The sequence below is a fragment of the Haplochromis burtoni genome, unplaced genomic scaffold (genome assembly GCF_018398535.1).
Source record: "Haplochromis burtoni strain Fernald_Lab_line unplaced genomic scaffold, NCSU_Asbu1 Contig_263, whole genome shotgun sequence".
Lineage (NCBI taxonomy): Eukaryota > Metazoa > Chordata > Actinopteri > Cichliformes > Cichlidae > Haplochromis > Haplochromis burtoni.
This window is the reverse complement of record NW_024582624.1, coordinates 577,939-597,195: the sequence shown is the minus strand read 5'-3', so window position 1 is coordinate 597,195 and position 19,257 is coordinate 577,939. Positions and strand designations below refer to the sequence as shown.

The 19,257-nt window shown below is 40.2% G+C and overlaps 1 protein-coding gene across 1 annotated transcript; it reads right to left on the bottom strand.

Moving 5' to 3' along the window:
- Positions 1-1,273: 1,273 nt before the first annotated feature.
- On the bottom strand, positions 1,274-18,007 carry LOC102304605 (monoacylglycerol lipase ABHD2). Its single transcript, XM_005939154.3, has 11 exons — positions 17,707-18,007; positions 16,646-16,723; positions 15,771-15,986; positions 12,921-13,096; positions 11,604-11,771; positions 10,523-10,706; positions 8,733-8,825; positions 8,034-8,135; positions 7,798-7,867; positions 7,610-7,694; positions 1,274-5,193 (listed from the first exon to the last, which is right to left on the bottom strand). The coding sequence occupies exons 3-11, from the start codon at positions 15,977-15,979 to the stop codon at positions 4,985-4,987; spliced, it is 1,296 nt and encodes a 431-aa protein (XP_005939216.1). The 5' UTR covers positions 15,980-15,986; positions 16,646-16,723; positions 17,707-18,007; the 3' UTR covers positions 1,274-4,984.
- Between the last annotated feature and the right edge of the window lie 1,250 nt (positions 18,008-19,257).

Below are 19,257 nucleotides of genomic sequence, written 5' to 3'. Positions count from 1 at the left end.
CTTGAGAACCTTAGACAAAAACGGCAGCTTAGAAATTGGTCTAGAATTGCTAAGAACTGACGTATCCAAACCAGGTTTGTTTTTAGAAGCAGCTGGACAACAGCTTGTTTAAAAGAACCAGGAACAGTCCCATTTGAAGGAACAGTCCCATTTGAAGGAACAGTTCCATTTGAGATGCTGCTATTAACAATAACAAGGATGTTAGGGCTGACTGTCTTCAGCACATCTCTGAGAAATGGTGTAGGTAACACATCCAAGGGGCAAGTAGTTGGTTTGATGTGCATTATTATATCAGTAAGATGGGATAATGAGACTGGTTTAAATTCAGAGAGAAAGGAAGAACATGGAGGTGGTTCAGAAGGGTCTTGGGATGGGAGCCGGATATGTGATCTGATATTATCAATTTTTTCAGTATAGAACCTTTGAAAATCCTCACATGTGTGTGAGGCAGTCTTAGATATGGCTGTAGTGGTGGGATGCAGGACAGAGTTGATTGTGTTGAATAGAAGTCCGTTCCACAAAAGCAGCTAGATCATCAGTGGGTAGCCAAGTTTCAGTCATAAAAAGAAAGTCCAAGCCATGAGAGACAAACAGGTCATCATGGTATATGAAGGTCTTAGCTGTGGCTCTGCCCAGGCCTCTGTTGCCAATAAGGAAGTTAAAGACCGCCCTCTGATGGACAAACTATGCAAGCTCAATACTCATGGTAGATGTTTCTCGCTTATATAAACGCTAGTATCAATACATCTGCAAGTAGCTAATATCAGCAAGCTGTAGCTTAAATGAATCAGTGACCAATGTTACCTCATACAGATTTCTAGGTCAAGCTGCTTTTTTAGGCCTGGCAAAACTCCAGAGTTGTCCTACCTTTCTGAGTTTTGAATTTTGTCAAAACCTTTCACACGACTTGATCGTAATGTGTACCTAAAATCTGGACTGCAAGCTATTGAAGTATTAAATTGCACTGCATTTAAAATACAGTTGCCCTTACAGCATGCAGCATTCCCACCAACTGTTCTGTCCTTAAACACACCATCTATAGCATAGATGGTGAAAAAACAAAACAAGGTTTGATTTAATTGTGTTTTGATTACTTTTCCTGTGGTGTAGTACACATGATAACTGGGGAGGTAGAAAAGCTATAAAGATAAAAGGAGTCAATACATGAAGGCTCAATTCAGCACAATCTGTGATATATAAATTATTGTTAAATATTAAAGCGTGTTCTACATTATATTTACAAAGCTCTAATTGGAGGAGAAAAAAGAAAACATTTTTCTTTTGAGAAAATAATTTATTTTGGAACACAATAAGCACGTCTCCTCACATAATTAGTTCACACGCACACCACTGGTATTTCTTCAACAAACACACCCAGGGTTCAGTATCAGAGTACATTATGTTGTGTGACTGCATCCCCCCCTCTAGTTGTCCCAACACACCCTTTAGCCTTCATTCAGCAAAACTGTAAACACAAAATTAAAGCTGTATAATGATAATTGTAGGTTAACACACAGTGGGCTCCCATCCACTTGCCTGGTACTGACAGTTACGGATTCTACATTTTAAAAAAATCTTTCTAGAAAAAAACAAAACAATAATATTAAGCAAAGTTTACCCCAATCCAAGTTTTTCTTCCCAAATTTTTTGGACATTTTAAATTTACTCAAGATATCTGAGTCATTTAGTTTCCAAGCAATTAAATATGAGCCCATAAACTTGATGTTTGAAGCAGTGAGTTTAGGATAAATACAGAGGAACACAATTTTTTATCAGTACAATAAAACAACATTTCAGATCCCAGATCCATGAGAAATTATTACAATGAGAATGACGTTTTGGTCTAATATACTTTGACACCATTTATTGTCACATTAGTGTTTAAATAATAAGAGAATCCCTTCTGTTTGGTTATTGCCTTTATTTTTCCATCCCTGGTCCCTCAAATCTAATATACACCATCTTTACATAGATGTTTTATTTTTGTTGTTAAAGTGAACAATATTGGATTTTTGGGGATCAGAGGTGGTGATATGACACAGTATACACCTGCTGTATGTTTACCTATCAACACTCACACTCTACCGCATTTACACAAGCAGATAACACAAGAAGTCATAAGAACAATTCAAAATAAAATTTAAAAAAAAAATACCCCAAAATAATTAACTAGAAAAAAATATATATCCAAATAATACATCCAAACTTGCATTTTTGTGCAAAGTTGTGGAGAGGCAAAAACATTTTTCTAAAAAACAAAAAAACACAACAACAACAACAACAACCCAAAACACATGGCTCGTACTGCAGAAACTGGGTTTTTGCTGGTGTCATCGAAATCGAGCCAGAATAAACCCAAACGTGTAATTTTAAATGAGAGCTGTGGACTACAGATGAACCATTTACTATAATCTGACTGTGGGTGGACGAGAGGATGTTTGCCACGAAGACTGGCAGTTGTAGTTCGGTTTCCCTGACAACAGATGGCAACAGTGATTTGTTGTTTGAGCAAATGCTGGTTGACGACCGCTAGACGTGAAAAGAAAGAGGGTGTTGGCAGGCCGACTGAAACACCAAACACGATTATGTCACCAATCACATCGAGTGCAGCCTCATTTCCAATACTGTTATAAAACTGAGGGTTTCCACTCAGAAGGCAGGCTGATGACCACCTGCCACAGCGTGTCTCATTTCATCTTACAGTACATTAAAAACGACTCCAATGAGACGAAAAACAAAGACAAAAGGGTTCACTGGTGTCAGACTGGTGCTTGGTGTTGACAGATGCCCTGAGTTAAAGGAGATGAAGTTGGATAAGAGTTCCCTTTTATCCCCACATTAGCCAAGCCAGCATTGGTGAGATTAATACCTGGATGTCATAGTATTTGCTCAGAAAGGTTTAAGGCAGTTATACCTCAGAAAATAACTGATAATAACATTTCCAAAGAGCAACAGATCAGATTCACAATTACAGCACTTTAAATGCTACTACTGGTAACCAAGCAACTATTTCTAAAGCTAAGAACAAACTTTGGAACGCCATATATAAGCTTTAATATTCAATTCTTATTATCTGATATTTATTATTACTTTACAAGCTTCGATTGATTGACATTCAGTGCTGTTATATCCTGATATGGCAAACCTTCCAGTACTCAAACACTTCTACTTATCAAATACTATCAACCAGGTATTACGACACACAAACCACGGCCTAGGAAGCCTCATAAAATGCCCTGCTGTCAGTCACTTAATCATTTCAAACCACCCTTAGCGTCTCATCACAGTGTTCAGAAGCAGGTTTTAGATCACACATTTCTTGGCTTTATATTGCCTTGGAAGAAGCTTCCTTAGAGCCCTTACAACAAGGTTTGAATTTAAATCGGGTTTTGAAAAGTCCACAGGTCCCAGTCTTGCAGTATGATTTCAACAAGAGATGTTTGCGATCTTTTTTTCAGCAGTTCGTGCAGCAACACCCTTTATTCTCAGTGCAGTCAACAAACCAGGAACTGAGATTTTCGGCAAAGTCTTTGAAATAAAAAAAATATTCCCTACGGTTAAAATCCATCTTCTTTCTTGCATGCAGCATTCTCCATCTAAATTACAGTTAAACAAACACCAGAATCATACGAACAAGCCACTAAAATAAATAGCGGTTGAGCTTTGGTATCTTCAGCCCTCCTACTCGTCAAACCTCACAGCTCAGATTATTACAAATGAAAAATTTGCTTCACATCTGCTGAACTTTCCCTTTTGTAGCACCACGCTCGCCAATCAGAAGGCTAAATTTTCAACATTTCAAAGAACCACATGATCATCTGCTGGAAAATGGAAAAGCTGTACTAAGATGTTCGCACCAAACCAGGTGGGTTGAATGTTAGCCTCAGTGCAGTGGCAGTAGGACTGTTGTGTGTGCAGTAAGAGACGGATATCAGAGACTTGGCTGGACCTGCAGCTGATCAAAGGCAACAGAAAGAGTAAGGAGGGCTCAAAGACACTGACAGACAGACAACGCGGGGAACATTTGATTCATCTAACGTTTCGTTATCATCCTCGCCCCTCCGTTAATAGTTTCCATATCTGCACTTTGACAAATAAAATGAGGAAAGGGGGAAAATATTGTGGTGTACAGTATGTAAAGTGCTGGAATCAAAGTGACAGAATGCAACTGTGGGAATGTACATGGATCCCATCTGAGGGTGGGGCTCGATCCCTGGTCACGTCTGGTAAGCACCGAAAACTTTGAGTGCCAAAACTATGTGCAGGATGATGTTACGAGCTGGAAACAATGTGTACAATCCTACCTTAATACTTAATAATCTACAGTACATTTACTACAAACAGCAACGCACCCAGAGGAGCAGACATAATGGCCAAGGGCTAAGAACAGAGAATTTAAATCAGACCAACCTCACAAAGACCACCATCCTGGGTCTTTCCCTCTTGGCCTACACAGTCTCACACAGACATACTCACACACGCACGCACACACAAAACGGTAACGTTTGTTAAGACAGCAGACTAGGCTATATGGCCTTGGCGGTGATAAGCAGTGAGCTTCTTACAGTTCTTCTTCGATGTAATACGAGGCTTCTTGTGTGCTCTTGTTTCTCACTCTACTACTCTAAAGTGGTGCTCTTGCTTTCCTTTAAAATGACAGCTTGACTTCATCGTCTGCCACTTTCGGCCAAAAAGAATCACTTAGCCGGGCGTCATTACTGTGTAGATGTAAAGAACCAAAATGTCCCTGCTCCGAGTCCTCGACATGGAAAAGAGCACGAAGGCAGTTAGTTCATTTTGTCACAAACTGTAAGGTGATTGTGATTACAAAGGAGGACCGGGAAAGGTGGGTTGGTACTGGTGAGTCGCACAGGAGGAGAAGGCAGAGAAGAGATATCAGTTTAGAGTGTCTCCTCAGTGCAGTGTGGGGATAGTGGTGTTGGAGAAAGTGAAAGGTTAATGAACAAATGAGAGAGACAGAGGTTTATGCTTTCTCCTTTAAGCAGGAGCCCTCACTCAGGTGGTCACTTTGGCATGGTGGCTTCTGTTTCTCCCACTGACAAATGGCATTGGCGTAACCCACGATCACTTTGTCCATCCAGGTGAGAGGCTGGGGGAAGAGGACTGCACCCTCAAAGAAGCCCAGGTGGCCTCCATGAAGTGTCAGGGCAAAGATCACATTCGGCTTCTTTGCTGGAAGAGGACAAATCACACGGTAATTAGCCCTCTGTACTCTGCACAGTTTGTAATCGTCAGCATCGGAAGAACAATGTTCAACACATTCCCAGAAATGGGCTTGCAAGGGATTGTTAAGGGTGTGTTTGCACAGTCGAGCAGATAACAGTGCGATTACATTTCTGGCCATTAGACACGATCAATATGTTACTCAGTTTGTTTGTCTGACAGCTGGCAGAAAAAAAAAAGTGGTACTTCAACTTTGCTCCTTAAACCTGGAGGCTATTTTTTAATGACTTTAACAGTTGAAACAGGTTTGCCTCGACTGACAGGTCTCACAGATTGTTACACCGTCTTTTCATTGCTTGTTGTCTAATTGCTTAAATGGTCATCCAGAATGGAAAAATCTATTTTCATAGTATAAGACTCATCATTTTCCATACCTCTCTCTTAATAAAGACTGCCATGTTGACAATCTTCCAAGATCCTTACGATTACATTTGTGTCCACATACTTATGGTAAAATAATGCAACCATTAATAATTGACGAGATAGGACTCCAGGCCAAACTTTAACATTTTCCCTTAGGAGATGTGACGACCTTGTTTTCTATACTCTGTCCATACAGAAAACAGTAGTTTTCACACTGACTTTATGTCATTCACAATACACGCAATATACGAACCCTGAATATCTCTGCATCTGTGCTGCCTAATAAAATATGAAGGACTGCAATTTCCGTTGCTGTTTATTTTTTTTTGCATTGGTTATTCTGCAGTTAAAATATATTTTTATTTAAAATGTGTAATTAAAATAATAATAATAACAATAATGATGATAAATAAAGTCTGAAATGTAAACTAGGTCATCTCCACACACTCACTCTGCTTGCAGCATAGTGCTGCTGCAGTGAACAACTATGGTGGGGTTTCATGAAAAGGACTGGCCTGGATCTCTTTGGTCTCCTGGACTTATCTGGGTTAGTGGGGAAGCCTGCTGTAGCAGACTAGTGACTAAGATCCCACTGGGCTTTGAACACTGTGCACTATTCATGACAGCTGCAGAGTTGCCCTTGGACAACTGCGTGCTCATCCAGGACCGAGAACTGCCGCCTCACTACGAGCTGAGCGACAGGGGCCCGGAGACAAGCTTGTGGTTTAAAGATTTTTCTTAGTCCCTAAACGCATCATTTACCAAGTAATTACTGAAACACAGTTGCATCAGTTTCATGATCTTATTTTGATTAATTATATTATTCAAATATCATTGCAATAAAGAAGCACCAACTATTCTTTGTTTTCTTTAATTCACCTGTAACATTTTTGCTTGAACAGGAACAGTCTTACTTAACAGTCTGCTGAAAGCTCTTATCAAACACTTCTAGTCCGAGCTAATTCCAGCACCAGCACAGCAAGTGTATTTCTGTCAGTCTTTTGATGGCAGTCAAGCGTCTGAGCAACTGTCTCACATTTTAGGTCATAGGGACAGCTAATCCACTTTTCTGTAAGTGTTGCTCTCTGGAGACATATAGGATACAGTACCATTTGCTTCCAGTAAGGACTCCTCATACTCTCCCTCTTACACGCACGCACACAAGCAATATTCCTTTTCCAGTAGAGTTAAAAGTGGTCAGTGAGTAAAAATAGCACAAAGTGAGAAGAATGGATGCTTGATAGACATTAAGTCATGTGTAGCCAGATTTGCCTGCTTATGTTTATTTATTATCAATCACCCTGCACCATATACGGGAGGACAGAAGGTTTTTTGGGGGGGCAGGAGACCAGTGAACCACTTTATCCAACTGGAGGAACACTGTGTTATATTTATGCGTTACAGCCGTTGCCACACAGCAGAAAACATTAGTCACAAACTGTGTGCCCCACCCTGTCCCGGTTGGGGTTGGATGCCAGCTCATCATAGGCCTGCTTAAGGCTGCAGACATGTTTTTGTTTGTTTGTTTGTTTTTTAAAACTACTGAGATTCAACTGAGGCCAGTCTTTAAGACATTAACAGCTTTTTGTATCAACCTGAAGGAGAATTGTTTTTCAGCATTTTTAGAACTGTGGAAAATAGAGGTGTTACTAATAATCTACAGTGAGTTATTTAAAGTTACATAATACTACAGTGCAGTGGAAGCAATATTCAAAGAAATTGAACCCACCCTTTTCTTTATTTTTTAATTTATTTTTATTTTGAGCAGGAAGGTCCAGGTGGGGTTTTTTGTTTGTTTTTTATTCAACACGTAATTTTACAGCAGGATTCTTATTTAAGGTCAGGAGCTTGATTTTTTTGATGCTACTGCAGCCACGCTATGACAGCAAGTTGATCCTGATCTGCACGGACCATTTAACTGCAACTCTGCCATCTAGTTGATAAGGTGATAAAAAAATATTTTAGTGCAGCTGCTGTTGCTATGCAACATGTTGGCAATTACCTGCTAGCGTGCGAGGGATGGTGAGCAATGAGTCATGAACCAGAGGATCATCCGCAGAGTTCACCAACAGCAGTGGCACATTGACCTGGAAATTTAAGAACAAAATGCCATCCATCAAAAAAAATACACAAACAGACCAAAAAAGAGAAAGATGGCATTTGTGAGTCGTATGCAAAAGCAGTTCTTACATTGTGAATATAATGTACACAACTCTCTTTCTCATAGTACTCTTTGAGAGACCGGTGGCCGTGGAATTTTCTGTTGAAACCCAAAAAGATCAGGTATTATTATTCAGTCCCTAACCCTTAGAGGGGTTTGATAGAAATGACAAGCATATCTGATATTTTTCAGATTCTAAGCACTGACAAAAAGTATCACCAGGAGCATCAAGAACATAGAAGAGCTGCAGTTTACTAGAACACACCTCATGATGTTGTCGTCAATCTGCATGAGAGATGTTGCTGTGTACAACCGACTTAGATCAGCATCAATCATTTTGAGCGAATGTCCTCCAAACAGACTGTGCCTGTAACATACAAACATTAACATGAACACAAGCAATTTTAAAAATCAATTAGTTCACAGTCATAACTGTCAGCTATGTACCAACTAATCCCTCTATTACACCGAGTGACAACGAAGACCAAGAATGGTAAGAACTACTCATTTATTTGCAGATTAGCATTTAGAAAGTTACTTTAGATGTTCTTTTTAGTAGGCTAGTGGCTCATTTAGCTTTTTTTTATTTTACATTTTTACTTAGTTTTGAGTAGTTTATAGTTGCCTTTATTTATTTTATGGGCACCTTAGCATGTTATAGGTTGGTAGGGCAAGAGCAAGAGAGGCAAGAGGAAGGTACCATTTCAGGCAGTTCAACCTACTCAGATCTGTGAAAATGATCATTGCTCAAATGAACCCACCATGGCTGTGGGTAATCTACAATTTCATTTATAAGGAAATTAGGAGGTTAGATTACTGACTGGGTTGTCTGATGAAATCACTGTCTTTGGCAAACACCATAAAATTTTCTCCCCAAACACTAAACATGTCCATTAAACTTTTCAGTGAATGGAAACAGAAGGCACACAATGTACTAAAATTTATAGCTGGGCAACAGTGGTACCTGTGTGAGAGAATGATTTTCTTCATGTTGTCGGCCATGAGAAAGTTATAAAAGCGCCTGAACTGATCCCACTGCAGGAATGTTTCCTGGGCCCTGAGAGAGAGAGAGGGGAAGGCAAACACACAGGAAGTTAGCTTTGTGCAGACTGTCTGCAATCTAAACAATACGTTGAATGTCCTGTGTCCACTAATCCACTAACACAAAGAGTCACACTGGTTGAGAGTAGCAATGGTGTCAGGCATCAATATGCAGCTCACTGACAGTGACAAGGTGACTCAAAACAAGAGCTCAAGAAAAACAGGTTCAGCAGCTAACTGCTGATTACAAAAAAACAAAAACGAAAAAGGTTTCTTTTTTCGTGGCTTTTTCATACAATAAGGCCATAATATTAAATGTGTGTTATTGTAAGAAGAACATACATCGATCAGCCGCAACATTAAAATAGTAGGCAATAGTGAAAAACATTGATCACTCATTCCACTGCAAGCCTTGGGTCCTGGTATTCATGCGGTTGACACTACAATATGTACTGTGCCACCCACCTAAACATTGTTGTAGCCCAAGCACAACCCACTCGAGGCTACGATACTCTTCGATGTAGTGGCCTCCCCAGCAGGTTAATGCACCCCGCCATATCGCAAAAACTTCCCAGGAATTGCTCGAGGAACCCCGAAAAAACAGAGCCAGCCTCCAAATTCTCAATCCGATTGAGCATCAGTCTGATGCTAACAAACGAGCCCGATCCACAAAGGCCTACCCCGAACCCGCAAAGCCCAAAGGATCCAATGCCGGGTGCCAGACACCACAGGACACGCCAAGGGGTCCCATGTCCATGCCCCGACAGGTCAGAGCTGTTGGGCGGCACAAAGGGAACCTACAGAATATTAGGCAGGTGTTTTTAATGTTGTGGCTGATTACTGTACAGCTTCAGCTCTCGAGGTACACTGACAGGAGGGCCAGCTTAAATTTTGGGAACAGATTTTAAATGAAAATGATTTTTTTTTTTTTTTTTAAAGAAAAAAGAAAAACTGCAAAGCCAATTTGACAGACGGCCAGTCTCGACACACACCCATCTCCTGCTGTCCACACTGAAACTTTAATGGACCCGGCCTGTCAAGTCTGCCAAGAGATGCTGTCTGCATTTAAAAACACAGAATCTGACAAGAACACAGAGTGCAGACACCCGCATGCACTAAATAGACATATACATCATAATCTATTTGTAAATATTGTACTTTCAATACATTTATCTGGTTGCTAGTTACTTTAAAAAGTAAGGTTTTATTGTTTTTTAAAATCAAACTATTAACTGATTGAAAGACAAATGACTAATTGACACTAGTCATTAGCTGGTAGGACTTCTACTCCTGTACTTCAGCAAAGAACCGTTGATAATGCCCAACATTATCAATGGTCCTGTAGACATTCAGAGTAAACTGTGGTAGGTGAATGAAGGGATCAGACAGGTCCTCAAACAGGTTTTTAAATGTGTCTCATTTCTTACATTTTGGGATAAAAAATTTTTTTTTTTAAGTGGCAACTTTACCAAATTGGTGCAATCCATCAATAATTATGGTAAAAGGAAGAGCAGAAAGGGTAACCAGCTGACTGGAGCCGCTTTGCAGACTCATGGATAAACATGTGATTATATTATGCAAGCGCTATTCATTTTGTAGAATTATTCTGAGCTTCATTTATATTTAGAAATGTGAGCACATCAGTGTTAGTATTACAAAGCCGGTTTGACAAAACAATGCATGTAATTAAGAAATGAGACCACAGCAACCCACCTCAGCGCGCTGTACCCCTGACAAACGCTGACGCAGCACAGCACTCGCTCCTGGTTAGCCTTGTTCTCCCCCAGGAACTTACAAACGATGTTTCCACCCAGACTGAAGCCCACAACAATGAGCTGGGTGTTAGGGTATGCCCGCTTAATGTAGCCAACCATGGATGCAAATTCCCATGTGCATCCTGTAAAATGAAACAGTATAGTGCTATAATCAAAACACAGAAACATACTTTATTCTACTCGGCACTTCTGGCTGAAGATTTCTTTAATTCAGGGTATCAGATTTGAGTGTCTAAGATCTTTTAAACAGCACAGGTCTCATCATGCCCATAAAAAAGCCTTACATTCTTCTTTTTCCATAATTTACCGTTTACCCTGAAATAATGCTGTACAAGCAGGGCAAAAAAAAAAAAAAAAAGAAAAAAGGATAAGCTGTTCGTAAGTGCACACTTTCAGCAGAAATGCTTTAAACTAATACCTTCACTGTGCTCACCCCTTTTAATGGATTTTGGAGAGGATAGGTTAAGCCTAAACCACAACAGACAATTGGATGAGAGCAGCAGGCTGAGCCAAAAGCGATGACACAGCATTACTGACAGGACTGAATTCTTTTTATCATTGCAAATAATAGTTTTCATTCTTAGATAGACCTCTGATGAAAAACTGACTGGTGTTTAACAGGGGTTCAGAAATTATTAGGGGTGGGGGGATGAGTCATCACTAGACTAGCTCTGCATGATTCACAGTACAAAATCCTCTACTACGGCCTTTAGGCAGCCCATTTCATTTTTTCAAGCCCCTTTCCTCACTTTCTTCTCATTAGCTGCCCCTCACTGTCATCCACAAACAGATGCAGGCCTTATGAGCCTTGTTTGCTTACACCATATGTAATCAGTGCCAAACTGATACCACCTAAGCAGCATACAAGTAGAAAACTTTTGGTCCACAGACATAAATTGTATATAACATTTGAAACTGGACATTTACAATATAAACATCCAACAATGACAAAAATTATATGAAACACATTTTTTCAAAAGCCAAATAGGTACTATTTTGAGTTGGCTCACTGGTCTTACCATAAGTGAACATGCGTGGAGAGGTAAGCTCGATGTTGGGAAGAGCTCCGAGGTGATTCAGCACAGCACAACGATAACCATCCTTCTGTGCATAATCCACAAAGGTCCGGATGTAGTGCTTCTCACTATGGTTACCGATACCGGGGCATATCACCATGGTGATGTCATCTGGTTGAACAGGCAGATGGAGCAGGGCAATATTTGCAAGTGAGAAAAATGTAAGCAAAGATAAAGAAAGGAGAGTGTTACTCTCCTAAACAGCAGATCATCATAACAAAAGGAGCAAGGCAAAGCCCGGCAGCCGATCCAAGATAAAGGATAAGGCTGTCAATTATAGCTTTTCCAAACACAGTGGAATTAGCAACACTACTTTTGTCGGGAGTAAAATGTCACGTGAGGCTCAAGCTTTCTGAGAGGACTAATAGATCCAAGTTAATTTGATTGGATAAGCTCAAGCCTTCAGAGAAAGATATGCATCTTTTAAAGGGTCCCCCCACAACTGAATTACACACATCTTATGCGTGATTTAAAAGAACAATAATGCAGCAAAGTCTCTTTAGTAGCTGACTTGCGAGGCCTGGCACAAATAACCAAAGTTGGACATGACACCACTGACAACGAATTTCTTTATTCTCCAAACATCAAACTTGTTTTATTTAGCCATATGTTCTATATAAAAACTCCCAGGGGCCAAAGTTTCTTGTGATACCCTCTAACTATTCTTGACCCTCGAATCGAATAATGAAGAAATTTATCAGGAACAACAAAATGGGAGAAACCTCAAGAAGATCAGCAGAGAAGGGATCCCTCGTCCAGGACTGACAAACACTCATTAGGTTTGGCATGAACGGACTAGACAGAAGTAGCAGTAGTAGAATTACAATGTAAAGCAACAGAATTACAGTATGAAACTAAGAACTATAATATATTAGATTTTAATGTTTGTCATGACAGTAAAGATCCAACTACGCAATGTACAGGGGCAAGAAAAAGTGTTCACCCTTGTAAAGCATCACGTAAAAATTCACACAGTAGAGCTGGACAAAATATCAGAACCCAAGGTCGATTACTTCAACAAAACTTGCATTCAACAAATGAAACCTCACTGAAGATTTGAGTTAGCCCACACCTCCAATGCTGTGAAATGATCTTAGGAGAGCTGTCCACCCCTGGCATCCCAAGAATGGCTGAGCTCAGGCAGTGCTGTATATTGTGCTCATCCATAGCTGTGATGAATGTGCTTTCTCTTGCCCCTGTTCTATACAACTGCATAAAAATGTTGGTTAATAAGAAGCAGATCCTGATCAAATGCATCACCTCCTGTCCGATGATCCCCCAGCGGCTCGAAGAGGTCGAAGGTCGCAGTCGCCCCATCCTGCATGGGCAAATATTTTCTGATTCCACTAGGGTGAGGCGAGCTCACCCGACCAAGTTTACCATACAGTGCCGTCTGGAGGTGACCACTCTTACCCCACAGTAACGGAGGAATGTACCTGGAAAACACAAAATTGCATTCCTTTGTTAAATTTGGTCTCGAAATATGAGCCCTCAGCCTAATGGACAGTACAAGGGCACGGCAAATGCTCAGACACAAGATCAACACAGTGTTATCTGAAGCACATGCCTTTTGCATTTCTGGTTTATGACAGAGTTTCAAGCACAGAGTTTGCACACAAAGTCACATCTCTTTTCAAGACATTTAAAGATTGCTACGTGGACCCAACAGACAGCAACGTTTCACTAGTGTGTAGCTATGTTTTGTAAAGTTATTCGCAGAACCAGCGCTTGTATTCCAGTGACACTTCTGTAGGAGTTAACTGTAGGAGTTGAGTCTTTAGCTTATGTAACATTCCTTTGAGACACCGAGCATTATCATGAATCACTATCACATCTCCACACCGAGAGCAAAATAGTGTGAACTAACACAGAGAAACGTCTTCAACTTGCCACTGCAACTATTTCAGCACACATTATAGGTAAAATATTAGGTTTAAAATTACGACAGTGGCGACAGGAACAGATAAAACACCGTGCTTTTCATATAATGCTTCAGCCGTTTAAATGGGATTGGCTGACATAAAAGTATTATTCAATATGGAAGATTTTGAAGTGACTCAGGAAGATATTTAGGAACATTTGAGTTAAAGACAGGCTAGATCTCCAAACGCAGCGTTTCGACAGTGATAACTATATTGGTTGAGTGCTTGTTAATAACACTTTAGTGAACATTCAAGGCACTCTCTCACTTCTTCAGCTATATAAAAGCCTGTGTGGAATAGTTTCGTGACAAAACTCGGTAGTGAGCTATATCGGATAAACAAGACCAGCATAACTCTGAAGCACAGCTGCAGTGAGGACACTAGCTGTGTGTACAGCACAGCCCAAAACACGACGACAGTCAGCGACTGCCGAGAGTCGAGGCTTCAGTTACATCAACAGTTGCACAAGCTCTTTAACCTTATGTTTCCTCAACTCTTACAGTGGCTCCAACAATTACTTAATTAACAAATACAGTCTTACATAAGAGAATTATCTGCCACAAAACCGACTATTGCCATTTAGTGATAATGTGATCGCCTCCAGGGTGCACTGTAGTTAAAGTTTTACCACATGGTTCTAGAAGGTACTCTGCTGGCTTAATCCATGACTACAGGAAGAGGATGACCTCACTGTTATGTGGACAGGAAGCGCGACACCAGAGTAGCTGAGTTCATCAAGACAATAAAAAATAAAAATAATGCTGTTATCAGTTTTCCTTTGCTTTTAACTGATAAAGTTTGAGAAATCCTTTTTAATAATTCTATATCATTTGTAACAGGCTCCAATCTCTCTTTGAATTGGGATAACTAGTGTAACCTTCTTGGGGTATGTACAGTGACTGTGCTATTGTCCTTTGTAGCTATTAGATAACAGAAAAAAGGAACTGGATGTGTCTGTGTGGCTTGATAAAACAAAGACCCGAAGTCCTGGTCAAAGTACAAAATGACTCATGTCATTTATGGTAATTGTATTAATCTGCATGCTATCAGTCTTTACGTTCATTGGGCTTTTTTTTCTTTTCTATACACCACATACTGTCAGATGCTAGCGACACACACATTCACACACACGTATAATACTGGCCAATAGGAAAACAAGCTCTACAATGTTTTGCAATATCCTGGACAATCACCTGAAGCAAATCAGACTGCGACTTCTGCCAAATAATGAAATAATAAATAGCACGCTCTGTCATTTTGCATGTTATCCTAAACCCTATTCAACTGTCTCCAAACACAGCCAAACAAAAAGGCTGTTCACCTCACATCACCCCTCTTATACTTTCCACTGTGCGATCGATTTATTATGCAACAACACAGGATGTCACGAGTTACAAACGTGACTTCACAAAAATGAAGATAAAAACATCTCTGCTAAACTACACACTGGGACAGACATCTTCCTATTCTAAGCATAGAGCATACGGCTGTTCAGGAGGGAATAATAACAAACTAGACACAGATGTAAGCATCAGTGCGGCTTTATGATTCAATGACCCTGCAGCTGAAAGGCAAAGGGCTCAGGAACCACCCGTTATGTAAGCTGACACTCGAGGGTGCTTCGAGAGATTCGCCCTACGAAGCTGAAAGTTCCTGTCGAGTGTCAAAGCAAGAGGTGGAGAGATGCTCACTAAGGAAACACAATTGAGTATACAATTCCCACTCAAGGGAGTGTGTTTCCAGCAAAATTACAGGAAGTTTGAGGCATAACCTGGTTTAAAGCTCACAGCAAAGCCTTGTTCTGTTATGGTCCAGGAACGACTGCTTTGCGTCAGTTATTATGAGCTCAGATGAAACATTCAAATTATAGCAGTCATCATAGTTACCCTGAATGTGAGACCAGCATCATCATGAATGCAAATCCTCTTACCCTGCAGTGAATGAGCCTTTATTTATAATGCAAGTGCAACAAACTCCATGCACCTTTGAGATAACCCCAAAAATACAGACTCATGTTTAATTCATGCAAGAGCCAACAGGAAGGCTGTGGTACAGACGTGTGGCACACTTAGGAGCACTGACGATAGCTGGGACCGCCGCCAGACAAACCGCTACCTTCACTGCTGCTGCACCGTTGCCGTGGCAACCTCCAAAGAGACATGCACAGAGAGAAAGGAAAGCAACTCACTCTTTGGTCAGCTGAGAGCAGGACTTGAGGAGGAAGCGGTTGACAGCAGTGTCCTGGTAGATGAGGTCCGGAGGTGCTGTGGGGCTCTTGAGGTTTAAGCAGCGGACAATGATGTAAAGCACTGTGGCCACCGCCGCCAGCTTCATGCCATCAAACATTGCTGGCATCTCGGGAGAGATTGTGTGCACGTCGGATTCGTGGGCGCTCATGATTATTCTAGAAAACAAAAGCAGCCAATAAATGCAGAACTCCATTTTTAAACTGAATTTTAATATAAAAAGACATCGCTTGTACAAGTCAATGTTTTTTTTCCCCAGTTCTAGGGATTAACAATGGACTTTAAAGAAATTAATTAATTAAATATTCCTCAGGTGTCCTGCAGCAACACATCTGTGGGAATATAAACTCAAAGGAACTCAGATAAAGCAGAGTCAGATAAGACAAACCTGGTTATTTAATACACTCCCTGTAATTACATTACAGCTTAAACTGTGCCAATAGGAAGCCTTGCTGCATAGAAGATAGAGGTGCTGACAATGCTTTAAATAAATCATTACATATAGCAGACACGGTGAATCCTGACTAGCATTTCTCCCAATGTAATGTGCCAGCACAAATTTACATTTTAGCAGATTTATTAAATGTATTAATGTTCACAGCTAATAAAGTCTCCGCAGGTGTGAAATTATAGGTAAACAAACAGAAACTATAAAGGGCACAGAAGAGGCTCAATGCCTTCTATTGCAAAGAAAAAAGGAAGTTCTGATCACTGATGTGCAACGCAAATGTTTGTGTGATGTTACCAGGCAGCCACATCAAACTGACATAAACAGAAACAGTCATAACTGAAAGCTAAAATAAACTAATATACTTACATTTTACGTTCAAGTTTGCCTCCAATGAAAATTCGTTTCAAAAGGTCCAAAGAAATGTGAAGTCACAGTGATGTGGTCCTGAAAAGCACATAAAGCAAAACACACACAAAGACCTTCACTGTACAGTATCAGAAAGTTATCTTTTTTCCTTAAACAGAAGTTTCATCTAAAATTAAGTAAGAATAATGACACCACTTAATTTGCATGGTAAGTAACTGCTAAACGATTACACATCCTCTTTTTTTTAAGTTTCATGAATCTAAATATTTTAGTTTTGACTGGTGTCCTAAGCTCTTTCAGACACCTGTCGGCTGTACTTATTTTCTAGCATGTTCCTGTTGCCATAACCAAGACTGTCAATATCAGACAGGAAGTTATAACGCTGCCTCCAGAAAACCTAAATGTAACACTTACGAAAAGTCGGCCTCAGACTTATTAGACCTTATTAAAAAGTAAGGCAATTAAACAGCCATCACGTGTAAACAAACTTAACACCAAAAGGCGTGTAAAAATAGCTTCAAAAATAACCCCACTAATACCCGTGTCTTTCACTGGAAACCAATCCAAAGAGTATATCTGACACATTAATACAACTAATGCCAAGAGACGGGGTGTAAACAGCTTTAATTTTACTCTCTGGTCTTTGTCACGACTCACAACAATCCTGAGACGCACCTTAACAGCCACAGGGGTACACAGATTCCATCAAGTAGCTAACCCAGCGAGAAACGTGGGCTTTTCTGGACGATACAAGCTTTCTAAGAGCAGGCCAACGGTCCTCCTCCCATACTCCCGATCCTGAAAATGAAAACCGTGTCGCCTTTTGGACGAATTAGCTACCCACCCACCAGAATTTGCCGCAGTAGCTCCACATTAAGACCCCGCTTCGCCTTGCCCCTTTCCTAGCCGTAGTTTGATATCGTTTTAGTCCTTAAAAAAAGCAGCGGAGCATACATGTTTTTAACGGCCTTCATTTCTACTGCTAATAATCGATTTAATGTTGCAGCATCACTTGAGGACCAAACCGGACATAGCAACAGTCGCATCTCCAGCGTACTTACCTCAGCAGGAAAACTGTGGGTCAGTTGCTTGCTTCTTAAAAGCGGCAGGCCTTATTTATGTTCGCAGGTTTTCTTTTGTTTAACGTGTCTATAAAAGCATGACAGCCTAATATCCAGCTCGCCCTCACAGAGCCGAAGATAGCTGAAGTAGCGACTGCAGCGATGGGATCCCACTTCCTAGAAGAATCTGTCATTTGCATAACGAAGCCCCCATTGGATAAAATTGCGATGACGTTTTAAGGCCAATAACTTTCCACGCCCCTTCAGCGATGTAATTTTCCACATTACACTACTGGTGGTTTATATATGTCCTACATATTAGCCTAAATACGCGTTCGGACATCTCTATCAATATTTGACCTCTTTATATGATTTTCTGAGGAGATACATCTCTGCTAAGAGTATCTGACACACAGCCAATACCGTCCCTCCCGAACGTGATAAAAACGTGAACTGAAACCGTTATATAAAGTTTCTTCTGCGCATGTCTCGGTCTATTAGCAACATTAGCATTTAGCTGTTGTTGACAGCTAAATGATGTCAGCATATAGCGGATAACTTTGGGTTACTCGTTCTCTAGTTCTACCAGTATTAGCAACGTGAATATTTATTTTCAGGAAATTTGTTATTCTATAATTTAACTACTTAATTCCCATTTATTCTGTGATGGTTATTACAGCATCCTCTCAGCTGTCACGCCCACCTTTGCACCTTTTTGCATCGTGAAGCTTTAAGCATTCGACAAGCTGTAGCCTATATAACGTAAGCGTAAAATTCACAACAACACATTAGGCTGAAATACAACTATACACATTACATTTAATTGTATTTCAGGTAAACACGGGGGATGATAGACCTAAATGACCAGGCTTCTATTTACAGGTCAAGCCCTCGTCAGAGATACGCTGAAGGTCAGTGTGACAGGACAACATAACATTCCCTGTCAAAGAGCCTATGAAAAAGATAATTATCAGGAGGACATGTTAGGTGATTGGAAGATCTAGAATGGTCATTTTTTGCTTGCCAATTAAACACAGCCAGTCTACAACTTTTAATAGCTTTAATTTATCACTTTGAATCATTACAACTCCCATGCCTTCGCTTTAAATTACACCTGTACTGCGCTATATATATAACATAATGTGTTGTACTTTAACACAATTTCTTCTAAAATTCACTATAAAGCATAGATTGTCTGCATTTACAAGATGCTATTTATATTTGCTTATGCAAAGTTATATATTTGTGTTATTGATCGGATCTTTGGGATTACGAGTCTAAAAGAGTCAAGATAATTTCATAATATTAATAAGATTAATGTCCCCACTGCAATTGCAGCTTGATATCCACCACTAGATGGAGACAGAGTTTAATCTCCTTGTGCCGTCTATTAATTTGGCAGGCAACCGAAAGAGGCACTGGCTTTAATGTAGTTTGTCACTTTAGTTTTAAGTAGCCTTAGTATTAAGTACTACTTAAAAATAAATAATGGCTATTATATATTTGGTAATAATCAGATCTGGATCAGTTTGATTTCTGCAGTGTGACTGC

What these genes read in the sequence shown, in the direction of transcription:
- LOC102304605 (XM_005939154.3), bottom strand. Translation starts at nt 15,979, where the DNA reads ATGAGCGCCCACGAATCCGACGTGCACACAATCTCTCCCGAGATGCCA. An exon ending in CAGGGGTACAGCGCGCTGAG is followed by an intron (nt 8,826 to 10,522) that starts GTGGGTTGCTGT and finishes TCTCTCTCTCAG; the next exon opens with GGCCCAGGAAACATTCCTGC. An exon ending in AAAATCATTCTCTCACACAG is followed by an intron (nt 8,136 to 8,732) that starts GTACCACTGTTG and finishes TGTATGTTACAG; the next exon opens with GCACAGTCTGTTTGGAGGAC.